Here is a 27,146-nt window from a genome sequence, read left to right as displayed (position 1 = left end):
TTGTTTAAAGTGATGAAAAAGTGATTCCGCCCGGGATCGAACCGGTAACCTTCTGCGTGTTAGGCAGACGTGATAACCGCTACACCACGGAAACTACTGCTTTCGTTCTTGCTTCTCAGAGAACTTGTAGCAAGGTTGCCATCGTAACTAAAAAATTCAGTAAATGCGGCACTTGCATGACGAAGGTACATGTAGCAGATCCACACACGACGTGGCTCACTCGAGTAGTATGCGACATAGGCAGGAAAATACTGTTCCCGCCCGGGATCGAACCGGGGACCTTCTGCGTGTAAAGCAGACGTGATAACCGCTACACTACGGAAACGACGGATACGCTCTGTCCATCCTTGTACACTCGAAGACGCCTCAGCCTTTCTCCCGTCCGCGCATGCACACACCATAGTTCATTTGACAGCCTGAAACCCATCGTAGCCGAGGGCTCAACAAGTATTCGGGGTGCTCGAGAGGGTGTATGTCGTAGCATCCCCAACGAGATAGCGGCGTTTCGCGCAGTCGTTATTGCAAGTCACATCAGCAAAAACAATCACCTCCTTAGCAGCAGGCAGTGCGCACCCGGCGGCAGCTTGTACACTCGAAGACGCCTCAGCCTTTCTCCCGTCCGCGCATGCACACACCATAGTTCATTTGACAGCCTGAAACCCATCGTAGCCGAGGGCTCAACAAGTATTCGGGGTGCTCGAGAGGGTGTATGTCGTAGCATCCCCAACGAGATAGCGGCGTTTCGTGCAGTCGTTATTGCAAGTCACATCAGCAAAAACAATCACCTCCTTAGCAGCAGGCAGTGCGCACCCGGCGGCAGCTCTACATGAAGATGCCAATAGCCCTGGAAGGCCGCCGACCGCGGGCCACGGCACCTCCGAGAACGGTGCTGCCCGTGACCCACGGTGTCGCCACACAGTCTGTCGAAGAACAGCACTGCCGGCAGAAAGCACCTTCCCCATCCCGCCAGCCGCACCAGATTCAAAGAGCACCCTGGACGACTTCGAGGGATCCAGTTTGCTGAAATAATTGGCGTTCACGCTGTCACAGGGCTCGTTGGTCTACGGGTATGATTCCTGCTTAGGGTGCAGGAGGTCCCGGGTTCAAATCCCGGACGAGCCCTAGCGTTTTGTGCAAACTGGTCGCACGTAGGTGGCTGAGTCAGCGCAAAAAGCTGCCCGTCAGTGTAAAGTGAATTTCATACTTGGTGTAAAGAAATGACCGTCTGGTCCGACGTATGAAGGTGATTGCCAAGCTTTAGGTACAGAACGTGGCAAATGCTTGTCGGTATGTCTTGTTTAAAGTGATGAAAAAGTGTTTCCGCCCGGGATCGAACCGGTAACCTTCTGCGTGTTAGGCAGACGTGATAACCGCTACACCACGGAAACTACTGCTTTCGTTCTTGCTTCTCAGAGAACTTGTAGCAAGGTTGCCATCGTAACTAAAAAATTCAGTAAATGCGGCACTTGCATGACGAAGGTACATGTAGCAGATCCACACACGACGTGGCTCACTCGAGTAGTATGCGACATAGGCAGGAAAATACTGTTCCCGCCCGGGATCGAACCGGGGACCTTCTGCGTGTAAAGCAGACGTGATAACCGCTACACTACGCAAACGACGGATACGCTCTGTCCATCCTTGTACACTCGAAGACGCCTCAGCCTTTCTCCCGTCCGCGCATGCACACACCATAGTTCATTTGACAGCCTGAAACCCATCGTAGCCGAGGGCTCAACAAGTATTCGGGGTGCTCGAGAGGGTGTATGTCGTAGCATCCCCAACGAGATAGCGGCGTTTCGCGCAGTCGTTATTGCAAGTCACATCAGCAAAAACAATCACCTCCTTAGCAGCAGGCAGTGCGCACCCGGCGGCAGCTCTACATGAAGATGCCAATAGCCCTGGAAGGCCGCCGACCGCGGGCCACGGCACCTCCGAGAACGGTGCTGCCCGTGACCCACGGTGTCGCCACACAGTCTGTCGAAGAACAGCACTGCCGGCAGAAAGCACCTTCCCCATCCCGCCAGCCGCACCAGATTCAAAGAGCACCCTGGACGACTTCGAGGGATGCAGTTTGCTGAAATAATTGGCGTTCACGCTGTCACAGGGCTCGTTGGTCTACGGGTATGATTCCTGCTTAGGGTGCAGGAGGTCCCGGGTTCAAATCCCGGACGAGCCCTAGCGTTTTGTGCAAACTGGTCGCACGTAGGTGGCTGAGTCAGCGCAAAAAGCTGCCCGTCAGTGTAAAGTGAATTTCATACTTGGTGTAAAGAAATGACCGTCTGGTCCGACGTATGAAGGTGATTGCCAAGCTTTAGGTACAGAACGTGGCAAATGCTTGTCGGTATGTCTTGTTTAAAGTGATGAAAAAGTGTTTCCGCCCGGGATCGAACCGGGGACCTTCTGCGTGTTAGGCAGACGTGATAACCGCTACACCACGGAAACCACTGCTTTCGTTCTTGCTTCTCAGAGAACTTGTAGCAAGGTTGCCATCGTAACTTAAAAATTCAGTAAATGCGGCACTTGCATGACGAAGGTACATGTAGCAGATCCACACACGACGTGGCTCACTCGAGTAGTATGCGACATAGGCAGGAAAATACTGTTCCTGCGCGGGGACCTTCTGCGTGTGTAGCAGACGTGATAACCGCTACACTACGGAAACGACGGATACGCTCTGTCCATCCTTGTACACTCGAAGACGCCTCAGCCTTTCTCCCGTCCGCGCATGCACACACCATAGTTCATTTGACAGCCTGAAACCCATCGTAGCCGAGGGCTCAACAAGTATTCGGGGTGCTCGAGAGGGTGTATGTCGTAGCATCCCCAACGAGATAGCGGCGTTTCGCGCAGTCGTTATTGCAAGTCACATCAGCAAAAACAATCACCTCCTTAGCAGCAGGCAGTGCGCACCCGGCGGCAGCTCTACATGAAGATGCCAATAGCCCTGGAAGGCCGCCGACCGCGGGCCACGGCACCTCCGAGAACGGTGCTGCCCGTGACCCACGGTGTCGCCACACAGTCTGTCGAAGAACAGCACTGCCGGCAGAAAGCACCTTCCCCATCCCGCCAGCCGCACCAGATTCAAAGAGCACCCTGGACGACTTCGAGGGATGCAGTTTGCTGAAATAATTGGCGTTCACGCTGTCACAGGGCTCGTTGGTCTAGGGGTATGATTCCTGCTTAGGGTGCAGGAGGTCCCGGGTTCAAATCCCGGACGAGCCCTAGCGTTTTGAGCAAACTGGTCGCACGTAGGTGGCTGAGTCAGCGCAAAAAGCTGCCCGTCAGTGTAAAGTGAATTTCATACTTGGTGTAAAGAAATGACCGTCTGGTCCGACGTATGAAGGTGATTGCCAAGCTTTAGGTACAGAACGTGGCAAATGCTTGTCGGTATGTCTTGTTTAAAGTGATGAAAAAGTGTTTCCGCCCGGGATCGAACCGGGGACCTTCTGCGTGTTAGGCAGACGTGATAACCGCTACACCACGGAAACAACTGCTTTCGTTCTTGCTTCTCAGAGAACTTGTAGCAAGGTTGCCATCGTAACTTAAAAATTCAGTAAATGCGGCACTTGCATGACGAAGGTACATGTAGCAGATCCACACACGACGTGGCTCACTCGAGTAGTATGCGACATAGGCAGGAAAATACTGTTCCCGCCCGGGATCGAACCGGGGACCTTCTGCGTGTGAAGCAGACGTGATAACCGCTACACTACGGAAACGACGGATACGCTCTGTCCATCCTTGTACACTCGAAGACGCCTCAGCCTTTCTCCCGTCCGCGCATGCACACACCATAGTTCATTTGACAGCCTGAAACCCATCGTAGCCGGGGGCTCAACAAGTATTCGGGGTGCTCGAGAGGGTGTATGTCGTAGCATCCCCAACGAGATAGCGGCGTTTCGTGCAGTCGTTATTGCAAGTCACATCAGCAAAAACAATCACCTCCTTAGCAGCAGGCAGTGCGCACCCGGCGGCAGCTCTACATGAAGATGCCAATAGCCCTGGAAGGCCGCCGACCGCGGGCCACGGCACCTCCGAGAACGGTGCTGCCCGTGACCCACGGTGTCGCCACACAGTCTGTCGAAGAACAGCACTGCCGGCAGAAAGCACCTTCCCCATCCCGCCAGCCGCACCAGATTCAAAGAGCACCCTGGACGACTTCGAGGGATCCAGTTTGCTGAAATAATTGGCGTTCACGCTGTCACAGGGCTCGTTGGTCTACGGGTATGATTCCTGCTTAGGGTGCAGGAGGTCCCGGGTTCAAATCCCGGACGAGCCCTAGCGTTTTGTGCAAACTGGTCGCACGTAGGTGGCTGAGTCAGCGCAAAAAGCTGCCCGTCAGTGTAAAGTGAATTTCATACTTGGTGTAAAGAAATGACCGTCTGGTCCGACGTATGAAGGTGATTGCCAAGCTTTTGGTACAGAACGTGGCAAATGCTTGTCGGTATGTCTTGTTTAAAGTGATGAAAAAGTGTTTCCGCCCGGGATCGAACCGGGGACCTTCTGCGTGTTAGGCAGACGTGATAACCGCTACACCACGGAAACCACTGCTTTCGTTCTTGCTTCTCAGAGAACTTGTAGCAAGGTTGCCATCGTAACTTAAAAAATTCAGTAAATGCGGCACTTGCATGACGAAGGTACATGTAGCAGATCCACACACGACGTGGCTCACTCGAGTAGTATGCGACATAGGCAGGAAAATACTGTTCCCGCGCGGGGACCTTCTGCGTGTGAAGCAGACGTGATAACCGCTACACTACGGAAACGACGGATACGCTCTGTCCATCCTTGTACACTCGAAGACGCCTCAGCCTTTCTCCCGTCCGCGCATGCACACACCATAGTTCATTTGACAGCCTGAAACCCATCGTAGCCGAGGGCTCAACAAGTATTCGGGGTGCTCGAGAGGGTGTATGTCGTAGCATCCCCAACGAGATAGCGGCGTTTCGCGCAGTCGTTATTGCAAGTCACATCAGCAAAAACAATCACCTCCTTAGCAGCAGGCAGTGCGCACCCGGCGGCAGCTCTACATGAAGATGCCAATAGCCCTGGAAGGCCGCCGACCGCGGGCCACGGCACCTCCGAGAACGGTGCTGCCCGTGACCCACGGTGTCGCCACACAGTCTGTCGAAGAACAGCACTGCCGGCAGAAAGCACCTTCCCCATCCCGCCAGCCGCACCAGATTCAAAGAGCACCCTGGACGACTTCGAGGGATCCAGTTTGCTGAAATAATTGGCGTTCACGCTGTCACAGGGCTCGTTGGTCTACGGGTATGATTCCTGCTTAGGGTGCAGGAGGTCCCGGGTTCAAATCCCGGACGAGCCCTAGCGTTTTGTGCAAACTGGTCGCACGTAGGTGGCTGAGTCAGCGCAAAAAGCTGCCCGTCAGTGTAAAGTGAATTTCATACTTGGTGTAAAGAAATGACCGTCTGGTCCGACGTATGAAGGTGATTGCCAAGCTTTAGGTACAGAACGTGGCAAATGCTTGTCGGTATGTCTTGTTTAAAGTGATGAAAAAGTGTTTCCGCCCGGGATCGAACCGGGGACGTTCCGCGTGTTAGGCAGACGTGATAACCGCTACACCACGGAAACCACTGCTTTCGTTCTTGCTTCTCAGAGAACTTGTAGCAAGGTTGCCATCGTAACTTAAAAATTCAGTAAATGCGGCACTTGCATGACGAAGGTACATGTAGCAGATCCACACACGACGTGGCTCACTCGAGTAGTATGCGACATAGGCAGGAAAATACTGTTCCCGCCCGGAATCGAACCGGGGACCTTCTGCGTGTGAAGCAGACGTGATAACCGCTACACTACGGAAACGACGGATACGCTCTGTCCATCCTTGTACACTCGAAGACGCCTCAGCCTTTCTCCCGTCCGCGCGTGCACACACCATAGTTCATTTGACAGCCTGAAACCCATCGTAGCCGAGGGCTCAACAAGTATTCGGGGTGCTCGAGAGGGTGTATGTCGTAGCATCCCCAACGAGATAGCGGCGTTTCGTGCAGTCGTTATTGCAAGTCACATCAGCAAAAACAATCACCTCCTTAGCAGCAGGCAGTGCGCACCCGGCGGCAGCTCTACATGAAGATGCCAATAGCCCTGGAAGGCCGCCGACCGCGGGCCACGGCACCTCCGAGAACGGTGCTGCCCGTGACCCACGGTGTCGCCACACAGTCTGTCGAAGAACAGCACTGCCGGCAGAAAGCACCTTCCCCATCCCGCCAGCCGCACCAGATTCAAAGAGCACCCTGGACGACTTCGAGGGATCCAGTTTGCTGAAATAATTGGCGTTCACGCTGTCACAGGGCTCGTTGGTCTACGGGTATGATTCCTGCTTAGGGTGCAGGAGGTCCCGGGTTCAAATCCCGGACGAGCGCTAGCGTTTTGTGCAAACTGGTCGCACGTAGGTGGCTGAGTCAGCGCAAAAAGCTGCCCGTCGTGTAAAGTGAATTTCATACTTGGTGTAAAGAAATGACCGTCTGGTCCGACGTATGAAGGTGATTGCCAAGCTTTAGGTACAGAACGTGGCAAATGCTTGTCGGTATGTCTTGTTTAAAGTGATGAAAAAGTGTTTCCGCCCGGGATCGAACCGGGGACCTTCTGCGTGTTAGGCAGACGTGATAACCGCTACACCACGGAAACCACTGCTTTCGTTCTTGCTTCTCAGAGAACTTGTAGCAAGGTTGCCATCGTAACTTAAAAATTCAGTAAATGCGGCACTTGCATGACGAAGGTACATGTAGCAGATCCACACACGACGTGGCTCACTCGAGTAGTATGCGACATAGGCAGGAAAATACTGTTCCCGCCCGGAATCGAACCGGGGACCTTCTGCGTGTGAAGCAGACGTGATAACCGCTACACTACGGAAACGACGGATACGCTCTGTCCATCCTTGTACACTCGAAGACGCCTCAGCCTTTCTCCCGTCCGCGCGTGCACACACCATAGTTCATTTGACAGCCTGAAACCCATCGTAGCCGAGGGCTCAACAAGTATTCGGGGTGCTCGAGAGGGTGTATGTCGTAGCATCCCCAACGAGATAGCGGCGTTTCGCGCAGTCGTTATTGCAAGTCACATCAGCAAAAACAATCACCTCCTTAGCAGCAGGCAGTGCGCACCCGGCGGCAGCTCTACATGAAGATGCCAATAGCCCTGGAAGGCCGCCGACCGCGGGCCACGGCACCTCCGAGAACGGTGCTGCCCGTGACCCACGGTGTCGCCACACAGTCTGTCGAAGAACAGCACTGCCGGCAGAAAGCACCTTCCCCATCCCGCCAGCCGCACCAGATTCAAAGAGCACCCTGGACGACTTCGAGGGATCCAGTTTGCTGAAATAATTGGCGTTCACGCTGTCACAGGGCTCGTTGGTCTAGGGGTATGATTCCTGCTTAGCGTGCAGGAGGTCCCGGGTTCAAATCCCGGACGAGCCCTAGCGTTTTGTGCAAACTGGTCGCACGTAGGTGGCTGAGTCAGCGCAAAAAGCTGCCCGTCAGTGTAAAGTGAATTTCATACTTGGTGTAAAGAAATGACCGTCTGGTCCGACGTATGAAGGTGATTGCCAAGCTTTAGGTACAGAACGTGGCAAATGCTTGTCGGTATGTCTTGTTTAAAGTGATGAAAAAGTGTTTCCGCCCGGGATCGAACCGGGGACCTTCTGCGTGTTAGGCAGACGTGATAACCGCTACACCACGGAAACCACTGCTTTCGTTCTTGCTTCTCAGAGAACTTGTAGCAAGGTTGCCATCGTAACTTAAAAATTCAGTAAATGCGGCACTTGCATGACGAAGGTACATGTAGCAGATCCACACACGACGTGGCTCACTCGAGTAGTATGCGACATAGGCAGGAAAATACTGTTCCCGCCCGGAATCGAACCGGGGACCTTCTGCGTGTGAAGCAGACGTGATAACCGCTACACTACGGAAACGACGGATACGCTCTGTCCATCCTTGTACACTCGAAGACGCCTCAGCCTTTCTCCCGTCCGCGCGTGCACACACCATAGTTCATTTGACAGCCTGAAACCCATCGTAGCCGAGGGCTCAACAAGTATTCGGGGTGCTCGAGAGGGTGTATGTCGTAGCATCCCCAACGAGATAGCGGCGTTTCGCGCAGTCGTTATTGCAAGTCACATCAGCAAAAACAATCACCTCCTTAGCAGCAGGCAGTGCGCACCCGGCGGCAGCTCTACATGAAGATGCCAATAGCCCTGGAAGGCCGCCGACCGCGGGCCACGGCACCTCCGAGAACGGTGCTGCCCGTGACCCACGGTGTCGCCACACAGTCTGTCGAAGAACAGCACTGCCGGCAGAAAGCACCTTCCCCATCCCGCCAGCCGCACCAGATTCAAAGAGCACCCTGGACGACTTCGAGGGATCCAGTTTGCTGAAATAATTGGCGTTCACGCTGTCACAGGGCTCGTTGGTCTAGGGGTATGATTCCTGCTTAGCGTGCAGGAGGTCCCGGGTTCAAATCCCGGACGAGCCCTAGCGTTTTGTGCAAACTGGTCGCACGTAGGTGGCTGAGTCAGCGCAAAAAGCTGCCCGTCAGTGTAAAGTGAATTTCATACTTGGTGTAAAGAAATGACCGTCTGGTCCGACGTATGAAGGTGATTGCCAAGCTTTAGGTACAGAACGTGGCAAATGCTTGTCGGTATGTCTTGTTTAAAGTGATGAAAAAGTGTTTCCGCCCGGGATCGAACCGGGGACCTTCTGCGTGTTAGGCAGACGTGATAACCGCTACACCACGGAAACCACTGCTTTCGTTCTTGCTTCTCAGAGAACTTGTAGCAAGGTTGCCATCGTAACTTAAAAATTCAGTAAATGCGGCACTTGCATGACGAAGGTACATGTAGCAGATCCACACACGACGTGGCTCACTCGAGTAGTATGCGACATAGGCAGGAAAATACTGTTCCCGCCCGGAATCGAACCGGGGACCTTCTGCGTGTGAAGCAGACGTGATAACCGCTACACTACGGAAACGACGGATACGCTCTGTCCATCCTTGTACACTCGAAGACGCCTCAGCCTTTCTCCCGTCCGCGCGTGCACACACCATAGTTCATTTGACAGCCTGAAACCCATCGTAGCCGAGGGCTCAACAAGTATTCGGGGTGCTCGAGAGGGTGTATGTCGTAGCATCCCCAACGAGATAGCGGCGTTTCGCGCAGTCGTTATTGCAAGTCACATCAGCAAAAACAATCACCTCCTTAGCAGCAGGCAGTGCGCACCCGGCGGCAGCTCTACATGAAGATGCCAATAGCCCTGGAAGGCCGCCGACCGCGGGCCACGGCACCTCCGAGAACGGTGCTGCCCGTGACCCACGGTGTCGCCACACAGTCTGTCGAAGAACAGCACTGCCGGCAGAAAGCACCTTCCCCATCCCGCCAGCCGCACCAGATTCAAAGAGCACCCTGGACGACTTCGAGGGATCCAGTTTGCTGAAATAATTGGCGTTCACGCTGTCACAGGGCTCGTTGGTCTAGGGGTATGATTCCTGCTTAGCGTGCAGGAGGTCCCGGGTTCAAATCCCGGACGAGCCCTAGCGTTTTGTGCAAACTGGTCGCACGTAGGTGGCTGAGTCAGCGCAAAAAGCTGCCCGTCAGTGTAAAGTGAATTTCATACTTGGTGTAAAGAAATGACCGTCTGGTCCGACGTATGAAGGTGATTGCCAAGCTTTAGGTACAGAACGTGGCAAATGCTTGTCGGTATGTCTTGTTTAAAGTGATGAAAAAGTGTTTCTGCCCGGGATCGAACCGGGGACCTTCTGCGTGTTAGGCAGACGTGATAACCGCTACACCACGGAAACTACTGCTTTCGTTCTTGCTTCTCAGAGAACTTGTAGCAAAGTTGCCATCGTGACTTAAAAATTCAGTAAATGCGGCACTTGCATGACGAAGGTACATGTAGCAGATCCACACACGACGTGGCTCACTCGAGTAGTATGCGACATAGGCAGGAAAATACTGTTCCCGCCCGGAATCGAACCGGGGACCTTCTGCGTGTGAAGCAGACGTGATAACCGCTACACTACGGAAACGACGGATACGCTCTGTCCATCCTTGTACACTCGAAGACGCCTCAGCCTTTCTCCCGTCCGCGCGTGCACACACCATAGTTCATTTGACAGCCTGAAACCCATCGTAGCCGAGGGCTCAACAAGTATTCGGGGTGCTCGAGAGGGTGTATGTCGTAGCATCCCCAACGAGATAGCGGCGTTTCGTGCAGTCGTTATTGCAAGTCACATCAGCAAAAACAATCACCTCCTTAGCAGCAGGCAGTGCGCACCCGGCGGCAGCTCTACATGAAGATGCCAATAGCCCTGGAAGGCCGCCGACCGCGGGCCACGGCACCTCCGAGAACGGTGCTGCCCGTGACCCACGGTGTCGCCACACAGTCTGTCGAAGAACAGCACTGCCGGCAGAAAGCACCTTCCCCATCCCGCCAGCCGCACCAGATTCAAAGAGCACCCTGGACGACTTCGAGGGATCCAGTTTGCTGAAATAATTGGCGTTCACGCTGTCACAGGGCTCGTTGGTCTACGGGTATGATTCCTGCTTAGGGTGCAGGAGGTCCCGGGTTCAAATCCCGGACGAGCCCTAGCGTTTTGTGCAAACTGGTCGCACGTAGGTGGCTGAGTCAGCGCAAAAAGCTGCCCGTCAGTGTAAAGTGAATTTCATACTTGGTGTAAAGAAATGACCGTCTGGTCCGACGTATGAAGGTGATTGCCAAGCTTTAGGTACAGAACGTGGCAAATGCTTGTCGGTATGTCTTGTTTAAAGTGATGAAAAAGTGTTTCCGCCCGGGATCGAACCGGGGACCTTCTGCGTGTTAGGCAGACGTGATAACCGCTACACCACGGAAACCACTGCTTTCGTTCTTGCTTCTCAGAGAACTTGTAGCAAGGTTGCCATCGTAACTTAAAAATTCAGTAAATGCGGCACTTGCATGACGAAGGTACATGTAGCAGATCCACACACGACGTGGCTCACTCGAGTAGTATGCGACATAGGCAGGAAAATACTGTTCCCGCCCGGAATCGAACCGGGGACCTTCTGCGTGTGAAGCAGACGTGATAACCGCTACACTACGGAAACGACGGATACGCTCTGTCCATCCTTGTACACTCGAAGACGCCTCAGCCTTTCTCCCGTCCGCGCGTGCACACACCATAGTTCATTTGACAGCCTGAAACCCATCGTAGCCGAGGGCTCAACAAGTATTCGGGGTGCTCGAGAGGGTGTATGTCGTAGCATCCCCAACGAGATAGCGGCGTTTCGTGCAGTCGTTATTGCAAGTCACATCAGCAAAAACAATCACCTCCTTAGCAGCAGGCAGTGCGCACCCGGCGGCAGCTCTACATGAAGATGCCAATAGCCCTGGAAGGCCGCCGACCGCGGGCCACGGCACCTCCGAGAACGGTGCTGCCCGTGACCCACGGTGTCGCCACACAGTCTGTCGAAGAACAGCACTGCCGGCAGAAAGCACCTTCCCCATCCCGCCAGCCGCACCAGATTCAAAGAGCACCCTGGACGACTTCGAGGGATCCAGTTTGCTGAAATAATTGGCGTTCACGCTGTCACAGGGCTCGTTGGTCTACGGGTATGATTCCTGCTTAGGGTGCAGGAGGTCCCGGGTTCAAATCCCGGACGAGCCCTAGCGTTTTGTGCAAACTGGTCGCACGTAGGTGGCTGAGTCAGCGCAAAAAGCTGCCCGTCAGTGTAAAGTGAATTTCATACTTGGTGTAAAGAAATGACCGTCTGGTCCGACGTATGAAGGTGATTGCCAAGCTTTAGGTACAGAACGTGGCAAATGCTTGTCGGTATGTCTTGTTTAAAGTGATGAAAAAGTGTTTCCGCCCGGGATCGAACCGGGGACCTTCTGCGTGTTAGGCAGACGTGATAACCGCTACACCACGGAAACCACTGCTTTCGTTCTTGCTTCTCAGAGAACTTGTAGCAAGGTTGCCATCGTAACTTAAAAATTCAGTAAATGCGGCACTTGCATGACGAAGGTACATGTAGCAGATCCACACACGACGTGGCTCACTCGAGTAGTATGCGACATAGGCAGGAAAATACTGTTCCCGCCCGGAATCGAACCGGGGACCTTCTGCGTGTGAAGCAGACGTGATAACCGCTACACTACGGAAACGACGGATACGCTCTGTCCATCCTTGTACACTCGAAGACGCCTCAGCCTTTCTCCCGTCCGCGCGTGCACACACCATAGTTCATTTGACAGCCTGAAACCCATCGTAGCCGAGGGCTCAACAAGTATTCGGGGTGCTCGAGAGGGTGTATGTCGTAGCATCCCCAACGAGATAGCGGCGTTTCGTGCAGTCGTTATTGCAAGTCACATCAGCAAAAACAATCACCTCCTTAGCAGCAGGCAGTGCGCACCCGGCGGCAGCTCTACATGAAGATGCCAATAGCCCTGGAAGGCCGCCGACCGCGGGCCACGGCACCTCCGAGAACGGTGCTGCCCGTGACCCACGGTGTCGCCACACAGTCTGTCGAAGAACAGCACTGCCGGCAGAAAGCACCTTCCCCATCCCGCCAGCCGCACCAGATTCAAAGAGCACCCTGGACGACTTCGAGGGATGCAGTTTGCTGAAATAATTGGCGTTCACGCTGTCACAGGGCTCGTTGGTCTAGGCAGTTCCGCTTGAGACGCGACAGCGATCGCACGTGCTGTGTATTCGATCCGCCGTTTCCCTCGGGTTGTGACTATTTACTTTCTGTGTGTGACGTTTCTTTGTCTTCTTTTCTTCGTTGTTACGTCGCCTTCGTGTTTGTGTTGTGTCTTGTGTTGTATAGCGGCTTTTGCCGCATTAATTAAGTGTTATGGCTTCCCGGTTGTTTCCGCGGAAGTGTACTCTCAGTTTTCAGTTTAACAAGGCCACCAGGAATGTTCAACCAACTTCGTTGGAAATTCACGAATGGATTGTGGATACGATTGGCATTACATCGGACCAGGTACATACGGCGTATTTTGACACAGAACTTTACTGCTTTTTTGTGAAATTGTTGAACCCGGTTTTGCTAGATAAGATTTTACTTAAACATGGTGAGCAAGTGTCGTTCCGTCATAGAGATGGTTCTGTTAGCAGTGTTACTGTTTCAAATGCTGAAATTACGTATACCACAGTTCGGGTTTATAATTTACCCCCTGAAGTTGAAAACAGTTACCTCAAGGAAGCTTTGCTTGGTTATGGTACCGTTCGGTCAATTCGAAATGAACGTTGGTCTGCACAACATAAGCTGCAATGTTATAATGGTGTCAGATCGGTTGAAATGCATATTAAGTCGAACATACCGTCCCATCTGGTTGTATGTGGTTATCGTGTTCATCTTACTTATGAGGGGCAAGTTGGTACGTGTTTTCTATGTAATGAAAATGGTCATGTTCGTGCTAATTGCCCTAAGCGGGTGTTTGTGCTTAAAAATGGGCTAGCACAACGCCGCAAATTAACGGTTGCCGATCTTGTGCCAGCAGCTTCCTCCACTGTCTCGTGTCAGCCTCCTGCAGTAGATTCTTCACAACGGGTGACACCTTCCTCTGATGCAGGTTTTCCCCCGTTACCCACTCGCCCAGATGTATCGGCTGCTTCTACACCGATCCCGTCTGTTTCCAATAACAAACGCCGTCGTGCTAGTGATACCGGTAGCACTGATGACGAAGCTGCTGTTTCGCAGCCGGTTTGCGGATCTGACGAGAGACTTCCGGAATCTCCCATGCTTGTTTTGGATTCTGTTCCCACTGTGTCTCCTGCTTTGCCTGATGACGTCAAACTTGCTGCCACGCCGTCGGCGCAAGAGCCCCAACATTCGGTCGAGGTGGTGTTGACATCCCCCCCGACACAGGCATCACCACATGTTGACGACACTTCGGTGCAGACAGCTGTTTGTCGGAAAATCGCTTCTAGAACTGCGCGCTCCGCTTCAGCGGATTCCAACCCTATCTCTCCACCTCCTACACTTCCAATACCTACACCTTCTGATGCCGGTGCCGATGTTCCTGATGCAGTTTTCCCCTTGCTTGCTCCTTCTTCTGATTCCTCTCGCCCTGCTAATCCTTCGGATGCCTTGGTTGACGTGCCTGATCTCGAACCCCCCACTCCACCTGCTCTTGAATCTGGTGTGCATCAGATACGCCGTCGGGTGAAAGTGCCCCCCAATCTTCACGCGGTGCGGAAAAAACACAAGCATGCAAAGGATGACTCTGATTCCGTTGATTCCGGGCAATCACCCTCTGCCATGTCTGATGTTGATGATCTGGATGTCGTTGCTTCTAATGTGGTGTAATTAGGGTTCATTTTCCCTTTTGTTTTGTTGATGTTGCAGGCGTACACGTTTATTACCTTAAATATAAATAGCATTCAATCTGCTCTGAAGTTAGCGTCTCTGCAGCAGTTCATTTATGACTCTGCAGCTGATGTTGTTTTCCTGCAGGAAGTCTCCGTTGCACACCTGTTTGTTCCTGGCTTTCGCACTATTCTAAATTTTGCGCCTGAGTTTTCCACAGGTACTGCCTTACTAATTCGTGACGGTATCCCCGTTACCGAAATTGAGCTCTTAGACTCGGGAAGGGGTATTGGTTGTCGGTTATTTGACACAACCTTGGTTAATATTTACGCCCCCTCTGGTTCCAGCAAACGGCAGGAAAGGTCTCGTTTTTATAAAGAGGATCTGATTTATCTTTTACGCAAAAATCCTGCGACTTTGATATTGGGGGGTGATTTTAATTGTGTATTACAAGCTAAGGACCAATCGCCTCATTTTAATTATTGTTTCGAGCTACATTCTCTTGTACGTCAACTACGACTACGCGATGCGTGGGAGGTTAAACACCCCACTTTAGTTAAATTTACATTTTTTACTGCCACGTCAAGTAGTCGACTGGACCGATTGTATATTTCTGATTCCCTTAGTGTTTCTGTTTTAAATGTAGATGTTATTCCAGCCAGTTTTACGGATCATTGTGCCCTTGCGGTTATAATTAATTTGGAGCGTCAGCCTCTTAAACTTTATCGGCCGCTGTGGAAATTAAATGTCTCCTTGCTCGATGACCCTGACATCGAACCTCTAATACAGACGGCGTGGGACATGTGTTTACGTTCTCTGCGATACTATCCGTCTAAGCTTCACTGGTGGATCCACTGTGCGAAGCCAAAACTACGTCGCACTTTAATGTCCTACAGTTATAATAGAGCGCGAGATCTGAAACTGACTTTTGAGTATTATTATTCGGTGCTTCGCGAACTTTATGATACTTCTCGAATGACAGGTGCCCACCTTTCTGAGATTCGGAAAATTAAAGCCAAGCTCCTTAGTATTAAACGGCTTCAGATGGAAGGATTGAAGATTAAATCTAAACCGCCGTCCACCTTAGCACATGAAATGACTTCCATGTACCACCTGTTTCGTCACCACAAGAACCGTCGACGTGTATTGATTGACGGCCTTATGGCAGCTGATGGTTGCCGGCTTACCTTACAGAATCAAATAACCCATGAACTTACCTGCTACTATGAGACCTTATATGCTGTGGCTGATTCTGATCCGCTTGATGTTGATGAGATTTTAACTGCTATCCCATCAGTTTTAACAGAGGACCATAATGTGGAATTTTTAGCTCCTTTTACTGCAGACGAAATTTCAGCTTTCATTGCTTGTTCACCATCTCACAAATCTCCTGGTCCGGATGGCCTTCCTAAGGAATTTTTTGTTCGCTTTTGGACTATTATAGGGCCTGTTTTTACGGATATTGTAAATGAAATCTTGAATGGTGGCACAATTCCAGCCGATTTCAAGAGAGGTACGGTTGTCCTGATACCAAAATCTGCTGGTTTGAAGACAGCTAGTGACTTTCGTCCTTTAACCCTTTTAAATTTTGATTATAAGACGGCTGCTAGGGCTGTTAATGCACGTCTATCCCTCTTGCTTACACCTGTGATAACTCCTTGTCAAAGCTGCTTTCCAGGGCGCTCCATATTGACTCCTCTGGCGGGGTATCGTGATGTCGTGTCGATTGTCGCTGTCACCAATATTTCCTGTGCGCTTTTATTTGTTGATTTTAGTAAGGCTTTTGATCGTGTGTCACATTCGTTTTTAGAGCTTCTGCTGCGCCGACTCGGTTTTAATGAAAAGGCGCTGCTGGTACTTAAGAATATGACGACTGGTATTTCTGCTAAGATTGACATTAATGGCCAGCTAACGAAGGTCATTGATATTAAACGTGGCGTCCCGCAAGGTAGCCCTTTATCCATGACCCTTTATGCTCTCTCCCTTCAACCACTCCTCTCTCGTCTCAACTCGACACTTCGTGGTCTTACGATTTCTGGGGTTACCCTGACAGCAACAGCTTATGCTGATGATTTGGTTGTTTTGCTTCGTTCCGCCGCCGAAGTGCCGCAGTTGAAAATGGAACTAGATAAATTTTCTGCGGCCTCCGGCTCTCGTCTCAACCCCCGTAAAAGCAAACTTCTGAATTTGCGGGGCTTTGAAAATGTGGTTGTTCCGTGGGTTACGGCTGTTGAACACCATACACATTTAGGCATCTATCTTGAACGGTGTCCTCTTCGTATGGCTGCAAAAAATTGGCAAGTGGCCATTTCCAAGCTTCAAGGTGTTTTATTCGAACACTCATGGCGTTCGATACCGCTACTGCAAAAAAAGCGTGTATTAGACACTTATGTTTTATGTAAAGTATTTTACGTTGCTCAGTTGTTTCCGCTTCCAAGAATGCAGGGTGCAAAAATGGTCCAGCTTATCAACAGATATATTTGGCGGGGGCACATTTTTAAATTACGTTGTGATGTTCTTACGAAGCCGCGTCTTGCGGGCGGCTTGTCGTTCACCGATGTCCGTGTCAAGGCTGCGGCCCTTTATGTTAAGCGCACCCTCCATCTTTTATTTTCTGAGTCCCCGACTGTTACTTCGCGATTATTCCATGTCGTTCGTCCTGCGAGCTTGTCACCGCCTATTAACGTAGGGCCTCTAAATGCGAAGCTACGGCATGTTCGGGACTTCTACATTGAGATTAGTTATCTGGATCTCCACTTCCAACGTCGTCCTGTTTTTACTATGCGAACACTGCTTGACAAATGGCACAGGTCTTCTTCTTCCATCCCGATTGTTTTGCAATATCCCCGTTTTAATTGGCGTCACATATGGACGAATATTAGCTTACCCGTTCATTCAGCACCTGTTGCCTCCCTATGGTATAAGGTAGTTCACCAGCTGATTCCTACGAATGAACGACTTCATCGCATAGGTTTAAGTGTCTCTCCGCTTTGTCAAACGTGTGGTTGTGTTGATACACTCCAACACCGATTTACCTGCGCTGACCGTCTTCGCATGTGGTACTGGCTGCGCCGACGATTGGCGTTACTCACCAGGAGCTCGGAATCGGCATTTACAACTGATATTCTCTGCTGGCCGGACACGGTTTTTTATCCCGGGACAAAGAACAATACCATTATGTGGCTTCTTGGCCGTTACATTTTTGCAGTGGTTGATGGTGATGGTATTTCCGATTTTATTTCGTTTATTGGTTACATGCTTCATGAGTACTGGACGCAACAATCTTTCCCACATCTTACGAGGGACTTTGCGAATATGCTTAGTATTGTCTTCGAAAAGCAGGGGATTGGTTAAGTTTCCACTTCTCTTGATCGCTCCTGCGCCAGTTACATTAATGGCACCGGTATAGGGGCATACTGATCTCACTTCACGATAGGGAAGACATTCTCGCTAGCTCTTACTTATTTTGCTTTCCTGCCAAGCTTTTACCTGTTTGGATAGACACTGCATCACAAGCCCCGTGTCCACATATAAGTATCATAAGACTCTGAACCAAGGGAAAAAAAAAATAAAAAAAAAAAAAAAAGGGGTACGATTCCTGCTTAGGGTGCAGGAGGTCCCGGGTTCAAATCTCGGACGAGCCCTAGCGTTTTGTGCAAACTGGTCGCACGTAGGTGGCTGAGTCAGCGCAAAAAGCTGCCCGTCAGTGTAAAGTGAATTTCATACTTGGTGTAAAGAAATGACCGTCTGGTCCGACGTATGAAGGTGATTGCCAAGCTTTAGGTACAGAACGTGGCAAATGCTTGTCGGTATGTCTTGTTTAAAGTGATGAAAAAGTGTTTCCGCCCGGGATCGAACCGGGAACCTTCTGCGTGTTAGGCAGACGTGATAACCGCTACACCACAGAAACTACTGCTTTCGTTCTTGCTTCTCAGAGAACTTGTAGCAAGGTTGCCATCGTAACTAAAAAATTCAGTAAATGCGGCACTTGCATGACGAAGGTACATGTAGCAGATCCACACACGACGTGGCTCACTCGAGTAGTATGCGACATAGGCAGGAAAATACTGTTCCCGCCCGGGATCGAACCGGGGACCTTCTGCGTGTGAAGCAGACGTGATAACCCAGTTTGATGTTGTGGTAAGTGGTGTTTATGTAATTCATTGCAGGAAAAAAACTACGAAAAATTTGTTATTTTAAAATAAAAGTGAAATGCGTTTCATATCTATAAGTGCTCACGTTCCGGTATACTTTTTAATAGAGATAGGTAGTGACATCACTTTGTGTCAGGATTTCGTAAATATAAACAGAACTGGCAGAACAACCACTGTTGATCAGCAGATCGGAGAGATATAGTATAGAATGGCAGAAGATGCAAGCTGTAGCCCCAGTCTTCTGAATAAGATATATATGTTTAAGAGAGAGGGACCAGCAGCAACACTGCCACGGATCTCCAATGACTGTGATTTCCAACCAGTTAGAAATGGCATTGATGCAAACGTGATAGAGCTAGATGATGATGATGACGACGTGTAGCCGTTTCAGCGTAAGAAGATTACTTATTGTATAATAGATGATGATGACGATGATGACATCCAAGAGATACCTATCGAGCCAGTACCATCAGTTTCTGAAGAACAAGAGGTTATTCCTGTAGAGAATGGGGTAGAACCTGAGGCTGTTGATGGCATACAACCTGAGGCTGTTGATGACATACATGAAAAACAAGTAAGCCTTGACTTCCTGGAAGATGCATTTCCCACTAAAGATAAAATGGAATTACAAGATGCCCTTGCACGCAGCAACTGGAATGTGGAGCAAGCAATGGCCAGACTCTGTGAAGAGAAGTTTTCTGATACAGCTAAAAGAAAAAATGATGATGAACTGCAGCACAAGAAAGTTAAGAAAGCAAAGAAAAGCTATAGGGATATTGAAGACAGGACATCTGATGTTGATGATGATGATGCCCAGCCATTCAAGATAAGGTTATTTGATAGTGATGATTCTGAAACTGAAACAACTGATGTGAGTAACCATGACAAGAAGAAAGTCCTGGAGTTTTTGTCAACGGCAACAATTCCTGAACTGAAAGCTATGTCATACTGTTCGCAGAAGAAGGCAGAGGCAATTATTGAGCAGCGCCCTTTCAGTAGTTGGAGTGATCTCGTTGAAAAGTTTCAGAGTGGAAAACACCTTGGTACAGAGTTACTGAATTCTGCACAGGATATCTTAAGTACCCGCAGGGAAGTGAAGGAACTAATGAAGAGATGTGTAAAACTTGCCAAAAAGTTAGAAAAAGCTGTGCTTGAAGGTGCTACTGGCATAAAGGAGCAGCCAGAATTGTTATCAGATGGTCTCAAGCTAACAGCTTATCAGATGGTTGGCCTAAACTGGTTAATGGTTCTACACAATCAGAAGGTCAATGGAATTTTGGCTGATGAAATGGGACTTGGAAAAACTGTCCAAATAATTGCATTCCTAGCACATCTCAAGAAACTTGGGATCGCACAAAATGTTCCTCACTTAATAATAGTACCTTCCTCAACTCTAGATAATTGGAGCAATGAATTTGAAAGATGGTGTCCATCTTTACGTGTTGCTGTTTATTATGGACATCCTGATGAAAGAAGACTAATGCGTGTTAAGTGGATCAAGGGCGGCATGGATGACGTTGATGTTGTAATAACAACGTATACAGTCCTAAACAGTTCACCTGAAGAGAAAAAACTGTTCCGAGTGTTAGAAGTAAACTATGTCATACTAGATGAAGGTCACATGTTAAAAAATATGACAACTCAGCGATTTGAAACACTGATGAGGATAAATGCGAGGAGAAGAGTATTGTTGACTGGCACCCCAGTGCAAAATAATTTAGTGGAACTTATGTCGCTGTTAACATTTTTAATGCCAAATATGTTTGCTGGAAGAAAAGAGGATTTAAAAAAGATATTTTCAAAAGGGCAGAAACAAGCTGCAGAAAATGAAAAGAAAGACCAGCAACCACAATTTGAGCAACAACAGATTGCACAAGCACGAAGAATCATGAAACCATTTCTACTGAGGCGACTGAAATCTGAGGTATTGAAAGACCTCCCCAAAAAGACTGAATCTCTCGTGATGTGTCCCATGAATAAAAACCAGAAAAGTATGTATGATAACCTGGTTAAAGCCTTCTCAAAAGCTGCAACAGAGACTGATTTATCGGACGGCAATGAGGGGGACGGTCTGAGTGGAATAGGTATGACAATGGATTTGCGTAAAATGGCAAATCACCCTCTGTTGTTACGGTATAATTACACTGACGAACAGCTGAAAAGTAGTGCTGCATATCTTGCCCGTAACCCATCATATAAAGGGGACAAGGAAGATGTCATCTTTGAAGACCTAGCATGTATGTCGGATTTCCAACTGCATCAGTTGTTCATAGAGTTCAAGGAGCTTTCCAAGAATGCATTACCTACTGAATTATTCTTTGAGTCTGGAAAGTTTGAAAAGTTTGATGAAATCCTGCCTAATCTGAAAAGTGAAGGCCACAGGGTACTGATTTTTAGTCAGTTTGTGATCATGTTGGATGTTATGGAAGAGTACTTGAGACTTCGAGATTATTCATACCTTCGTCTTGACGGAAGTACCCAAGTAACATTTAGGCAGGAATTAATCAATACATTTAATGAAGATGACAGTATTTTCATCTTTCTTCTGTCAACACGAGCTGGAGGGATGGGGATAAATCTAACTGCAGCTGACACAGTAATCATCCATGATATTGATTTCAATCCATACAATGATAAACAAGCTGAAGATAGGTGTCACCGTGTAGGGCAGTCAAGAGATGTGACAGTAATTAGGTTAATTAGTGAGGGAACTATTGAAGAAGGAATGCTCCAAATAGCACAGGAGAAGCTTTCATTGGAACGACAGATCAATAGTGAAGATAATGTTGCGGACAGCAAGAATGTAGTTTGTTTATTGAAACAAGCACTTGGACTGGAAGCAAGGACTGCTGGCAAATAATTTATACATACTTAAATAAAGCGGTTCATAGCTTTGTTTGCAGTTTTTGTTGATGACTGCTTGTGGAAGGAAAGGCGTGTGTTACTGGTGTGAATCGAGTAATTATGAGTCATTGTACATAGTGTCGAGACAACAGGATTATATAATTATCGTCAGATGGTGAATAAGTGGCAGAGCATTTATGTATGTCTTGTTTACCAATAATGTGATGATGATATCCTAAATGAGAAAATTTGGCATAGGTGCAAATATATATGTCAAATAATAATTTGTTTCTTTAACGAGAAACTTTTAGGCATCGAATTTTAAGTTGAAAGGAATGGCTACCTGATGTTAGGTGAAGCTGTACTTTCTGAAATGTGATATGCTTTACTTACTCTTTTACTTAACATTTTAACTCTCTTGCAGAGGTTTGATATCCATTTTCAGTATTAAGAACCTACAAACTGTATTGTAGAGAGGGCACATTCAGTTCTACTTTTGTCGTAATTATTTTTAATTTTGTTTTCCTTCAGAAATATCTGTTATGAAGTCTGTATGGTGTCACACATAGTTGTAATTAAATTTTTTTCAATTTGTAAAAAAAAAAAAAAAAAAAAAAAAAAAAAAAAGGGGTATGATTCCTGCTTAGGGTGCAGGAGGTCCCGGGTTCAAATCCCGGACGAGCCCTAGCGTTTTGTGCAAACTGGTCGCACGTAGGTGGCTGAGTCAGCGCAAAAAGCTGCCCGTCAGTGTAAAGTGAATTTCATACTTGGTGTAAAGAAATGACCGTTTGGTCCGTCGTATGAAGGTGATTGCCAAGCTTTAGGTACAGAACGTGGCAAATGCTTGTCGGTATGTCTTGTTTAAAGTGATGAAAAAGTGTTTCCGCCCGGGATCGAACCGGGGACCTTCTGCGTGTTAGGCGGACGTGATAACCGCTACACCACGGAAACTACTGCTTTCGTTCTTGCTTCTCAGAGAACTTGTAGCAAGGTTGCCATCGTAACTTAAAAATTCAGTAAATGCGGCACTTGCATGACGAAGGTACATGTAGCAGATCCACACACGACGTGGCTCACTCGAGTAGTATGCGACATAGGCAGGAAAATACTGTTCCCGCCCGGGATCGAACCGGGGACCTTCTGCGTGTGAAGCAGACGTGATAACCGCTACACTACGGAAACGACGGATACGCTCTGTCCATCCTTGTACAGTCAAAGACGCCTCAGCCTTTCTCCCGTCCGCGCATGCACACACCATAGTTCATTTGACAGCCTGAAACCCATCGTAGCCGAGGGCTCAACAAGTATTCGGGGTGCTCGAGAGGGTGTATGTCGTAGCATCCCCAACGAGATAGCGGCGTTTCGCGCAGTCGTTATTGCAAGTCACATCAGCAAAAACAATCACCTCCTTAGCAGCAGGCAGTGCGCAGCCTTTCTCCCGTCCGCGCATGCGCACACCATAGTTCATTTGACAGCCTGAAACCCATCGTAGCCGAGGGCTCAACAAGTATTCGGGGTGCTCGAGAGGGTGTATGTCGTAGCATCCCCAACGAGATAGCGGCGTTTCGCGCAGTCGTTATTGCAAGTCACATCAGCAAAAACAATCACCTCCTTAGCAGCAGGCAGTGCGCACCCGGCGGCAGCTCTACATGAAGATGCCAATAGCCCTGGAAGGCCGCCGACCGCGGGCCACGGCACCTCCGAGAACGGTGCTGCCCGTGACCCACGGTGTCGCCACACAGTCTGTCGAAGAACAGCACTGCCGGCAGAAAGCACCTTCCCCATCCCGCCAGCCGCACCAGATTCAAAGAGCACCCTGGACGACTTCGAGGGATGCAGTTTGCTGAAATAATTGGCGTTCACGCTGTCACAGGGCTCGTTGGTCTAGGGGCAAGTTCCGCTTTAGACGCCGTGCAGTGTGGACGTGCCTAGTCTTCCGCTCCGCCGTAGCGTTACGTATAGTGGACTATCTTTTTTGTTACGTGTTGTGTTGCAACTTCTGAGAGTGTTTCTCCGTCGTTGTTTCGTACCTTGTGTTACTTTCTGTCCGTATTTCAGTGTTTTTTTGTGTAGCGGTTTCGACCGCATATTTTGAAAATGTCGTCCCAGGTTATTCCTCGTCAGGCTACAGTTAGTTTTGCTTTTGACAAGTCAACCCGCCATGTGCAACCTAGTTCTCTTGAGATTCATGATTGGTTGGTAGATACCTTTGGTGTTCATTCGGATCAGGTGCACACTGCTTATTTTGATACCGAACTGTATGTTTTCTTTGTTAAGTTTATGGACCCACTTCAGGTTGATAAAATTCTTTCTAAATATGGTCATCAAGTTCTCTTTCGGCATCGGGATGATTCTGTAAGTACCGTGCTGCTTTCCAATGCTTCCATCACGTATACCAATGTTCGTGTTTACAACCTTCCACCGGAGGTAGATAATGTCTATCTTAAGGAGGGTCTACAGAAGTATGGTGATGTAAAGAGCATTCGCCTTGAACGCTGGTCAAGCCAACATCGCCTGCAATGTTACAGTGGTATTCGTTCAGTCGAAATGCACGTTAAGCAGAATATTCCATCTCACCTGCAGATCGGTGGATATCGTGTCCATGTAACATATAGTGGTCAGGTTGGCACCTGTTTTTTGTGCAATGCAAGTGGTCACGTGCGTACCGACTGTCCGCGGAGAGTTTTTGTTTTAAAAAATTCTCTCGAACAGCGTCGCAAGTTAACGGTCGCTGACCTCGTTGCAGGTGGTTCTGCTCTTGGTGTAGCACAGTCCAGTGGTAGTAGCGCCCCTCCACAGGTTTTGCGCACCGCTGATACAGAATTTCCTCCTTTGCGTGCTAAATCTGATGTTGTTCCGTCTGTCCCTCAGGTGGGTGTGCCACTTTTGAATAATAAGAGGCGTCGCCCACACGATGGAAATAGTACGGATGAGGATCTCCCTGAGATGCCCCAGTCCGAGCGACCGGCATCCTCCGAGCCACTGTGTACTGTAGCTGCTCCCTGCCCTCCTGAGGTAGCGGTTCCGGTGGCGGCTGCTGGCGCCCCTCCGGCCTCCGACGCAGCTTCTCTCGAGTCGGGTCGTCGGTCGGGCCTGTTGGCGCCGTCTTCCGAACCGACTTCGATGTCACAACAAGTGGAGCCGCGACAACTTCCTGCTTCGCTGCCCCATACCTCTGCCAGCGGAGCTGCTCCGCTTCCTTCCAACTCTGCGGCCTCGGACCTTCCCGCTCACGTTTCGCCTCCGTGCAGTCCATGTTTGCCGGAAGCTAGTGCAGGTGTTGACCATTCCGTTTTGTCGGATGTTTCCCCCGCGACCCCCGATCCCGCATGTGGACCGGCGCGGGTGGTGTCGGATACAGAACTTGACCCTCCTACGTCACCGGCGGCTGAAGCTTCCTTGCCCGTCAGCCGACGCAAGTTACGCGTTCAGCCGAACGTTAATGCTGTTCGTAAAAAACCGAAACGTAAGGGATCCGCGGAACGGGGTAGCAGTCCCCCTCCCTCGGATGCCTCCGTCACCCCTGCTATGGACTGTGACGCTGGTGCGTCGGTGTAGGTGATTTGTTTTCTCGCTTTTCTCTCTATGGTTCAAGCATACACCTTTCTTACCTTAAATGTTAACCGTATTGAGTCCGACGTTCGCATTGCCTCTTTGCGGCAGTTTATTTACGACGCCTGTGCGGACGTAGTGTTTTTGCAGGAAGTGTTGTTTTCTGATCTCTCTCTACCTGGATTTCAAACTGTTTTTAATGTCGCGCCGGAATATTCAACAGGAACTGCTCTTTTCTTTCGAGAGGGCATTCCTATTACTGACATTGAATTCCTTGACTCTGGCCGTGGGATTGGTTGTCGTCTTTTTGATCTCCGCCTCGTTGTTTTGTATGCCCCCTCTGGTTCGGGTCACACTGTGGCTCGATCGCGCTTTTATAAAGAAGAGCTTATTTATCTTTTGCGCCAGAGTCCTCGGAGTCTCCTGCTCGGAGGCGATTTTAATTGTGTTTTACGCCCTGCAGACCAGTCCCCCAATTTTAATTATTGCCGTGATTTACATGACTTAGTTCGTACGATGCATCTGCGTGATGTTTGGGAACACAAATATCCAACCCTGGTGAAATATACGTTTTTTACCGCGTCCTCATGCAGTAGACTCGACAGATTCTATTTATCTGATTTTTTATGTGATAAAATTCTTTCTGTCGATGTTATTCCTACTAGTTTTTCTGACCATTGTGCTTTTACTGCAACTGTAAATCTTAGTCGCCAACCTGCAAAACTTTATCGTTCCCAGTGGATGTTAAATGTTTCCCACCTTGCCGACAGTGCTATGGATGATGTTATAAGTGGTGTGTGGGAGCGATGTCTTCGCTCTGTCCCGCGATACCCCTCCTTGCTGGTTTGGTGGACTGCGTTTGCCAAGCCCAAGATTCGTCAGACTTTGATTTTCTACTGTGCTGCTAGGACGCGTGATTTTAAGAACACGTATGAATATTACTACTCTGTCCTGCGTGAACTATATGACGCGGCGGGTACCTCTCCACTGCGGATCCATGATGTTCGTCGTATTAAAGCCAAGCTCTTGAGCCTTAAACGACGACAGATGGATGGTCTGCGAGTTAAGTCGAAACCTCACTCTCTTGTTGAAGGTGAACTGACATCCTTGTACCACCTGCTACGGCATCAGACTCGTCGTCGTCGCTCCTTCATCTCTTCTCTTACGGTGGATGATGGGCGACAGCTTAGTGCACAGGAGGAAATGGTTCGTGCTCTTCATCAGTATTACACTAGTCTCTATTCTGCCGATGATTCTGGTGAGTCTCTTTCGGATGATGTCTTTGGGGATCTAACTGCGACGATCGCGCCTGACGCGAACGGCGAATTTCTCCGGGAGTTCCAGGTAGATGATGTTTTCGATTTTATTGCTCGCTCTCCGTCCAGTAAATCGCCGGGTCCAGACGGCCTGCCTAAAGAATTTTATCTCCGTTTTTGGCCTCTTTTGGGTGGCATTTTTACGCAGATTTTAAATGCGATTGTCAGGGGGATGGATGTGCCTGCCGATTTTAAAGTAGGGAAAATTGTTTTAATTCCGAAGTCCTCTGGTCGTTTATCTGCTGCCAATCTTCGTCCGCTCACATTACTGAATTTTGACTATAAGACAGCTGCTAGAGCGCTCAATAGCCGGTTGTCTTCTCTGCTTCGGGGTGTGATTGGTGCACATCAATGTTGTTTTCATGATAGATCTATTCTGACACCAGTAGCCGAATATCGGGATGTTGTCTCGGTTGCGGCGGTTACAAACGTACATTGTGCCTTTGCCTTCCTTGATTTTTATAAGGCTTTTGATCACGTCAGTCATGTGTTTTTAGATCGTGTTTTAGGTACAATAGGTTTTAACGCTTCATCACGTGGTGTTCTTGGCAATTTGTATAGGGGAATAACAGCTCGGGTGTCAGTCAATGGGCAGCTGACGCCGCCCATTGCTATCCGCCGCGGAGTGCCTCAGGGTAGTCCGCTCTCTATGTCTTTATTCGTATTGTCCCTGGAACCGCTGCTTCGGACTATTGCTCTCAAGCTTCAGGGTATGTCCCTCTCTGGTGGGAAGCTCTCGGTTAAGGCATATGCCGATGATGTCGTTGTTCTCCTCCGTCAACGAGATGATATCCCGTTGTTGAAAGTTGCAGTTGATGCATACTGTCGTGTCTCTGGAGCGCGTCTCAATCAGGGTAAATGTAAGTTCCTTGATATTCGAGGATTTCGCGATGCTGACGTCCCTTGGGCCACTTTTGTCGATCGCCATACGTCCTTGGGGATTATCATTGATCGGTGTCC

General features: G+C 49.4%; 1 protein-coding gene and 36 non-coding genes across 38 annotated transcripts; 12 read left to right on the top strand and 25 right to left on the bottom strand.

Annotated features, from left to right (window-relative positions):
* Positions 1-21: 21 nt before the first annotated feature.
* Trnav-aac lies at positions 22-94 on the bottom strand. The gene has a single exon. It is a non-coding gene; the product is annotated as a tRNA-Val (tRNA).
* A 158-nt stretch (positions 95-252) lies between these two features.
* Positions 253-325, bottom strand: Trnav-uac. The gene has a single exon. It is a non-coding gene; the product is annotated as a tRNA-Val (tRNA).
* Positions 326-1,050: 725 nt separating this feature from the next.
* Trnap-agg lies at positions 1,051-1,122 on the top strand. Its single transcript has one exon. It is a non-coding gene; the product is annotated as a tRNA-Pro (tRNA).
* A 193-nt stretch (positions 1,123-1,315) lies between these two features.
* Trnav-aac lies at positions 1,316-1,388 on the bottom strand. The gene has a single exon. It is a non-coding gene; the product is annotated as a tRNA-Val (tRNA).
* Positions 1,389-1,546: 158 nt separating this feature from the next.
* Trnav-uac lies at positions 1,547-1,619 on the bottom strand. The gene has a single exon. It is a non-coding gene; the product is annotated as a tRNA-Val (tRNA).
* A 488-nt stretch (positions 1,620-2,107) lies between these two features.
* Positions 2,108-2,179, top strand: Trnap-agg. Its single transcript has one exon. It is a non-coding gene; the product is annotated as a tRNA-Pro (tRNA).
* Positions 2,180-2,372: 193 nt separating this feature from the next.
* Trnav-aac lies at positions 2,373-2,445 on the bottom strand. The gene has a single exon. It is a non-coding gene; the product is annotated as a tRNA-Val (tRNA).
* A 708-nt stretch (positions 2,446-3,153) lies between these two features.
* Positions 3,154-3,225, top strand: Trnap-agg. Its single transcript has one exon. It is a non-coding gene; the product is annotated as a tRNA-Pro (tRNA).
* Positions 3,226-3,418: 193 nt separating this feature from the next.
* Trnav-aac lies at positions 3,419-3,491 on the bottom strand. The gene has a single exon. It is a non-coding gene; the product is annotated as a tRNA-Val (tRNA).
* Positions 3,492-3,649: 158 nt separating this feature from the next.
* On the bottom strand, positions 3,650-3,722 carry Trnav-cac. The gene has a single exon. It is a non-coding gene; the product is annotated as a tRNA-Val (tRNA).
* A 488-nt stretch (positions 3,723-4,210) lies between these two features.
* Trnap-agg lies at positions 4,211-4,282 on the top strand. The gene has a single exon. It is a non-coding gene; the product is annotated as a tRNA-Pro (tRNA).
* A 193-nt stretch (positions 4,283-4,475) lies between these two features.
* Trnav-aac lies at positions 4,476-4,548 on the bottom strand. Its single transcript has one exon. It is a non-coding gene; the product is annotated as a tRNA-Val (tRNA).
* Positions 4,549-5,257: 709 nt separating this feature from the next.
* On the top strand, positions 5,258-5,329 carry Trnap-agg. Its single transcript has one exon. It is a non-coding gene; the product is annotated as a tRNA-Pro (tRNA).
* Positions 5,330-5,522: 193 nt separating this feature from the next.
* Trnav-aac lies at positions 5,523-5,595 on the bottom strand. Its single transcript has one exon. It is a non-coding gene; the product is annotated as a tRNA-Val (tRNA).
* Positions 5,596-5,753: 158 nt separating this feature from the next.
* Positions 5,754-5,826, bottom strand: Trnav-cac. Its single transcript has one exon. It is a non-coding gene; the product is annotated as a tRNA-Val (tRNA).
* A 488-nt stretch (positions 5,827-6,314) lies between these two features.
* Trnap-agg lies at positions 6,315-6,387 on the top strand. The gene has a single exon. It is a non-coding gene; the product is annotated as a tRNA-Pro (tRNA).
* A 191-nt stretch (positions 6,388-6,578) lies between these two features.
* Trnav-aac lies at positions 6,579-6,651 on the bottom strand. The gene has a single exon. It is a non-coding gene; the product is annotated as a tRNA-Val (tRNA).
* A 158-nt stretch (positions 6,652-6,809) lies between these two features.
* Positions 6,810-6,882, bottom strand: Trnav-cac. Its single transcript has one exon. It is a non-coding gene; the product is annotated as a tRNA-Val (tRNA).
* Positions 6,883-7,370: 488 nt separating this feature from the next.
* Trnaa-agc lies at positions 7,371-7,442 on the top strand. Its single transcript has one exon. It is a non-coding gene; the product is annotated as a tRNA-Ala (tRNA).
* Positions 7,443-7,635: 193 nt separating this feature from the next.
* Positions 7,636-7,708, bottom strand: Trnav-aac. The gene has a single exon. It is a non-coding gene; the product is annotated as a tRNA-Val (tRNA).
* A 158-nt stretch (positions 7,709-7,866) lies between these two features.
* On the bottom strand, positions 7,867-7,939 carry Trnav-cac. The gene has a single exon. It is a non-coding gene; the product is annotated as a tRNA-Val (tRNA).
* Positions 7,940-8,427: 488 nt separating this feature from the next.
* On the top strand, positions 8,428-8,499 carry Trnaa-agc. Its single transcript has one exon. It is a non-coding gene; the product is annotated as a tRNA-Ala (tRNA).
* Positions 8,500-8,692: 193 nt separating this feature from the next.
* Trnav-aac lies at positions 8,693-8,765 on the bottom strand. The gene has a single exon. It is a non-coding gene; the product is annotated as a tRNA-Val (tRNA).
* Positions 8,766-8,923: 158 nt separating this feature from the next.
* On the bottom strand, positions 8,924-8,996 carry Trnav-cac. Its single transcript has one exon. It is a non-coding gene; the product is annotated as a tRNA-Val (tRNA).
* A 488-nt stretch (positions 8,997-9,484) lies between these two features.
* Trnaa-agc lies at positions 9,485-9,556 on the top strand. Its single transcript has one exon. It is a non-coding gene; the product is annotated as a tRNA-Ala (tRNA).
* A 193-nt stretch (positions 9,557-9,749) lies between these two features.
* Positions 9,750-9,822, bottom strand: Trnav-aac. The gene has a single exon. It is a non-coding gene; the product is annotated as a tRNA-Val (tRNA).
* Positions 9,823-9,980: 158 nt separating this feature from the next.
* Trnav-cac lies at positions 9,981-10,053 on the bottom strand. Its single transcript has one exon. It is a non-coding gene; the product is annotated as a tRNA-Val (tRNA).
* Positions 10,054-10,541: 488 nt separating this feature from the next.
* Trnap-agg lies at positions 10,542-10,613 on the top strand. The gene has a single exon. It is a non-coding gene; the product is annotated as a tRNA-Pro (tRNA).
* A 193-nt stretch (positions 10,614-10,806) lies between these two features.
* Positions 10,807-10,879, bottom strand: Trnav-aac. Its single transcript has one exon. It is a non-coding gene; the product is annotated as a tRNA-Val (tRNA).
* Positions 10,880-11,037: 158 nt separating this feature from the next.
* On the bottom strand, positions 11,038-11,110 carry Trnav-cac. Its single transcript has one exon. It is a non-coding gene; the product is annotated as a tRNA-Val (tRNA).
* A 488-nt stretch (positions 11,111-11,598) lies between these two features.
* Trnap-agg lies at positions 11,599-11,670 on the top strand. The gene has a single exon. It is a non-coding gene; the product is annotated as a tRNA-Pro (tRNA).
* A 193-nt stretch (positions 11,671-11,863) lies between these two features.
* On the bottom strand, positions 11,864-11,936 carry Trnav-aac. Its single transcript has one exon. It is a non-coding gene; the product is annotated as a tRNA-Val (tRNA).
* Positions 11,937-12,094: 158 nt separating this feature from the next.
* Trnav-cac lies at positions 12,095-12,167 on the bottom strand. The gene has a single exon. It is a non-coding gene; the product is annotated as a tRNA-Val (tRNA).
* Positions 12,168-18,157: 5,990 nt separating this feature from the next.
* Positions 18,158-18,230, bottom strand: Trnav-aac. Its single transcript has one exon. It is a non-coding gene; the product is annotated as a tRNA-Val (tRNA).
* A 217-nt stretch (positions 18,231-18,447) lies between these two features.
* Positions 18,448-21,353, top strand: LOC124754857 (SWI/SNF-related matrix-associated actin-dependent regulator of chromatin subfamily A containing DEAD/H box 1 homolog). 2 transcript variants are annotated; one of them, XM_047249036.1, is made up of 2 exons: positions 18,448-18,460; positions 18,671-21,353. In XM_047249036.1, exon 2 carries the CDS (start codon positions 19,094-19,096, stop codon positions 21,332-21,334), a length of 2,241 nt encoding a protein of 746 aa, XP_047104992.1. In that variant the 5' UTR covers positions 18,448-18,460; positions 18,671-19,093; the 3' UTR covers positions 21,335-21,353. The 2 variants fall into 2 exon arrangements, with proteins under 2 accessions (XP_047104992.1, XP_047104993.1); XM_047249037.1 differs by lacking the exon at positions 18,448-18,460 and having other exon boundaries at positions 18,556-19,048; positions 19,097-21,353.
* An 843-nt stretch (positions 21,354-22,196) lies between these two features.
* Positions 22,197-22,269, bottom strand: Trnav-aac. The gene has a single exon. It is a non-coding gene; the product is annotated as a tRNA-Val (tRNA).
* A 158-nt stretch (positions 22,270-22,427) lies between these two features.
* On the bottom strand, positions 22,428-22,500 carry Trnav-cac. Its single transcript has one exon. It is a non-coding gene; the product is annotated as a tRNA-Val (tRNA).
* Between the last annotated feature and the right edge of the window lie 4,646 nt (positions 22,501-27,146).

This window comes from Schistocerca piceifrons, unplaced genomic scaffold, assembly GCF_021461385.2.
Source record: "Schistocerca piceifrons isolate TAMUIC-IGC-003096 unplaced genomic scaffold, iqSchPice1.1 HiC_scaffold_538, whole genome shotgun sequence".
Taxonomy (NCBI): domain Eukaryota; kingdom Metazoa; phylum Arthropoda; class Insecta; order Orthoptera; family Acrididae; genus Schistocerca; species Schistocerca piceifrons.
Note: the sequence above shows the minus strand (reverse complement) of the source record. Positions and strands in the feature narration are given on the sequence as shown.

What these genes read in the sequence shown, in the direction of transcription:
- LOC124754857 (XM_047249036.1), top strand. Translation starts at nt 19,094, where the DNA reads ATGGAATTACAAGATGCCCTTGCACGCAGCAACTGGAATGTGGAGCAA.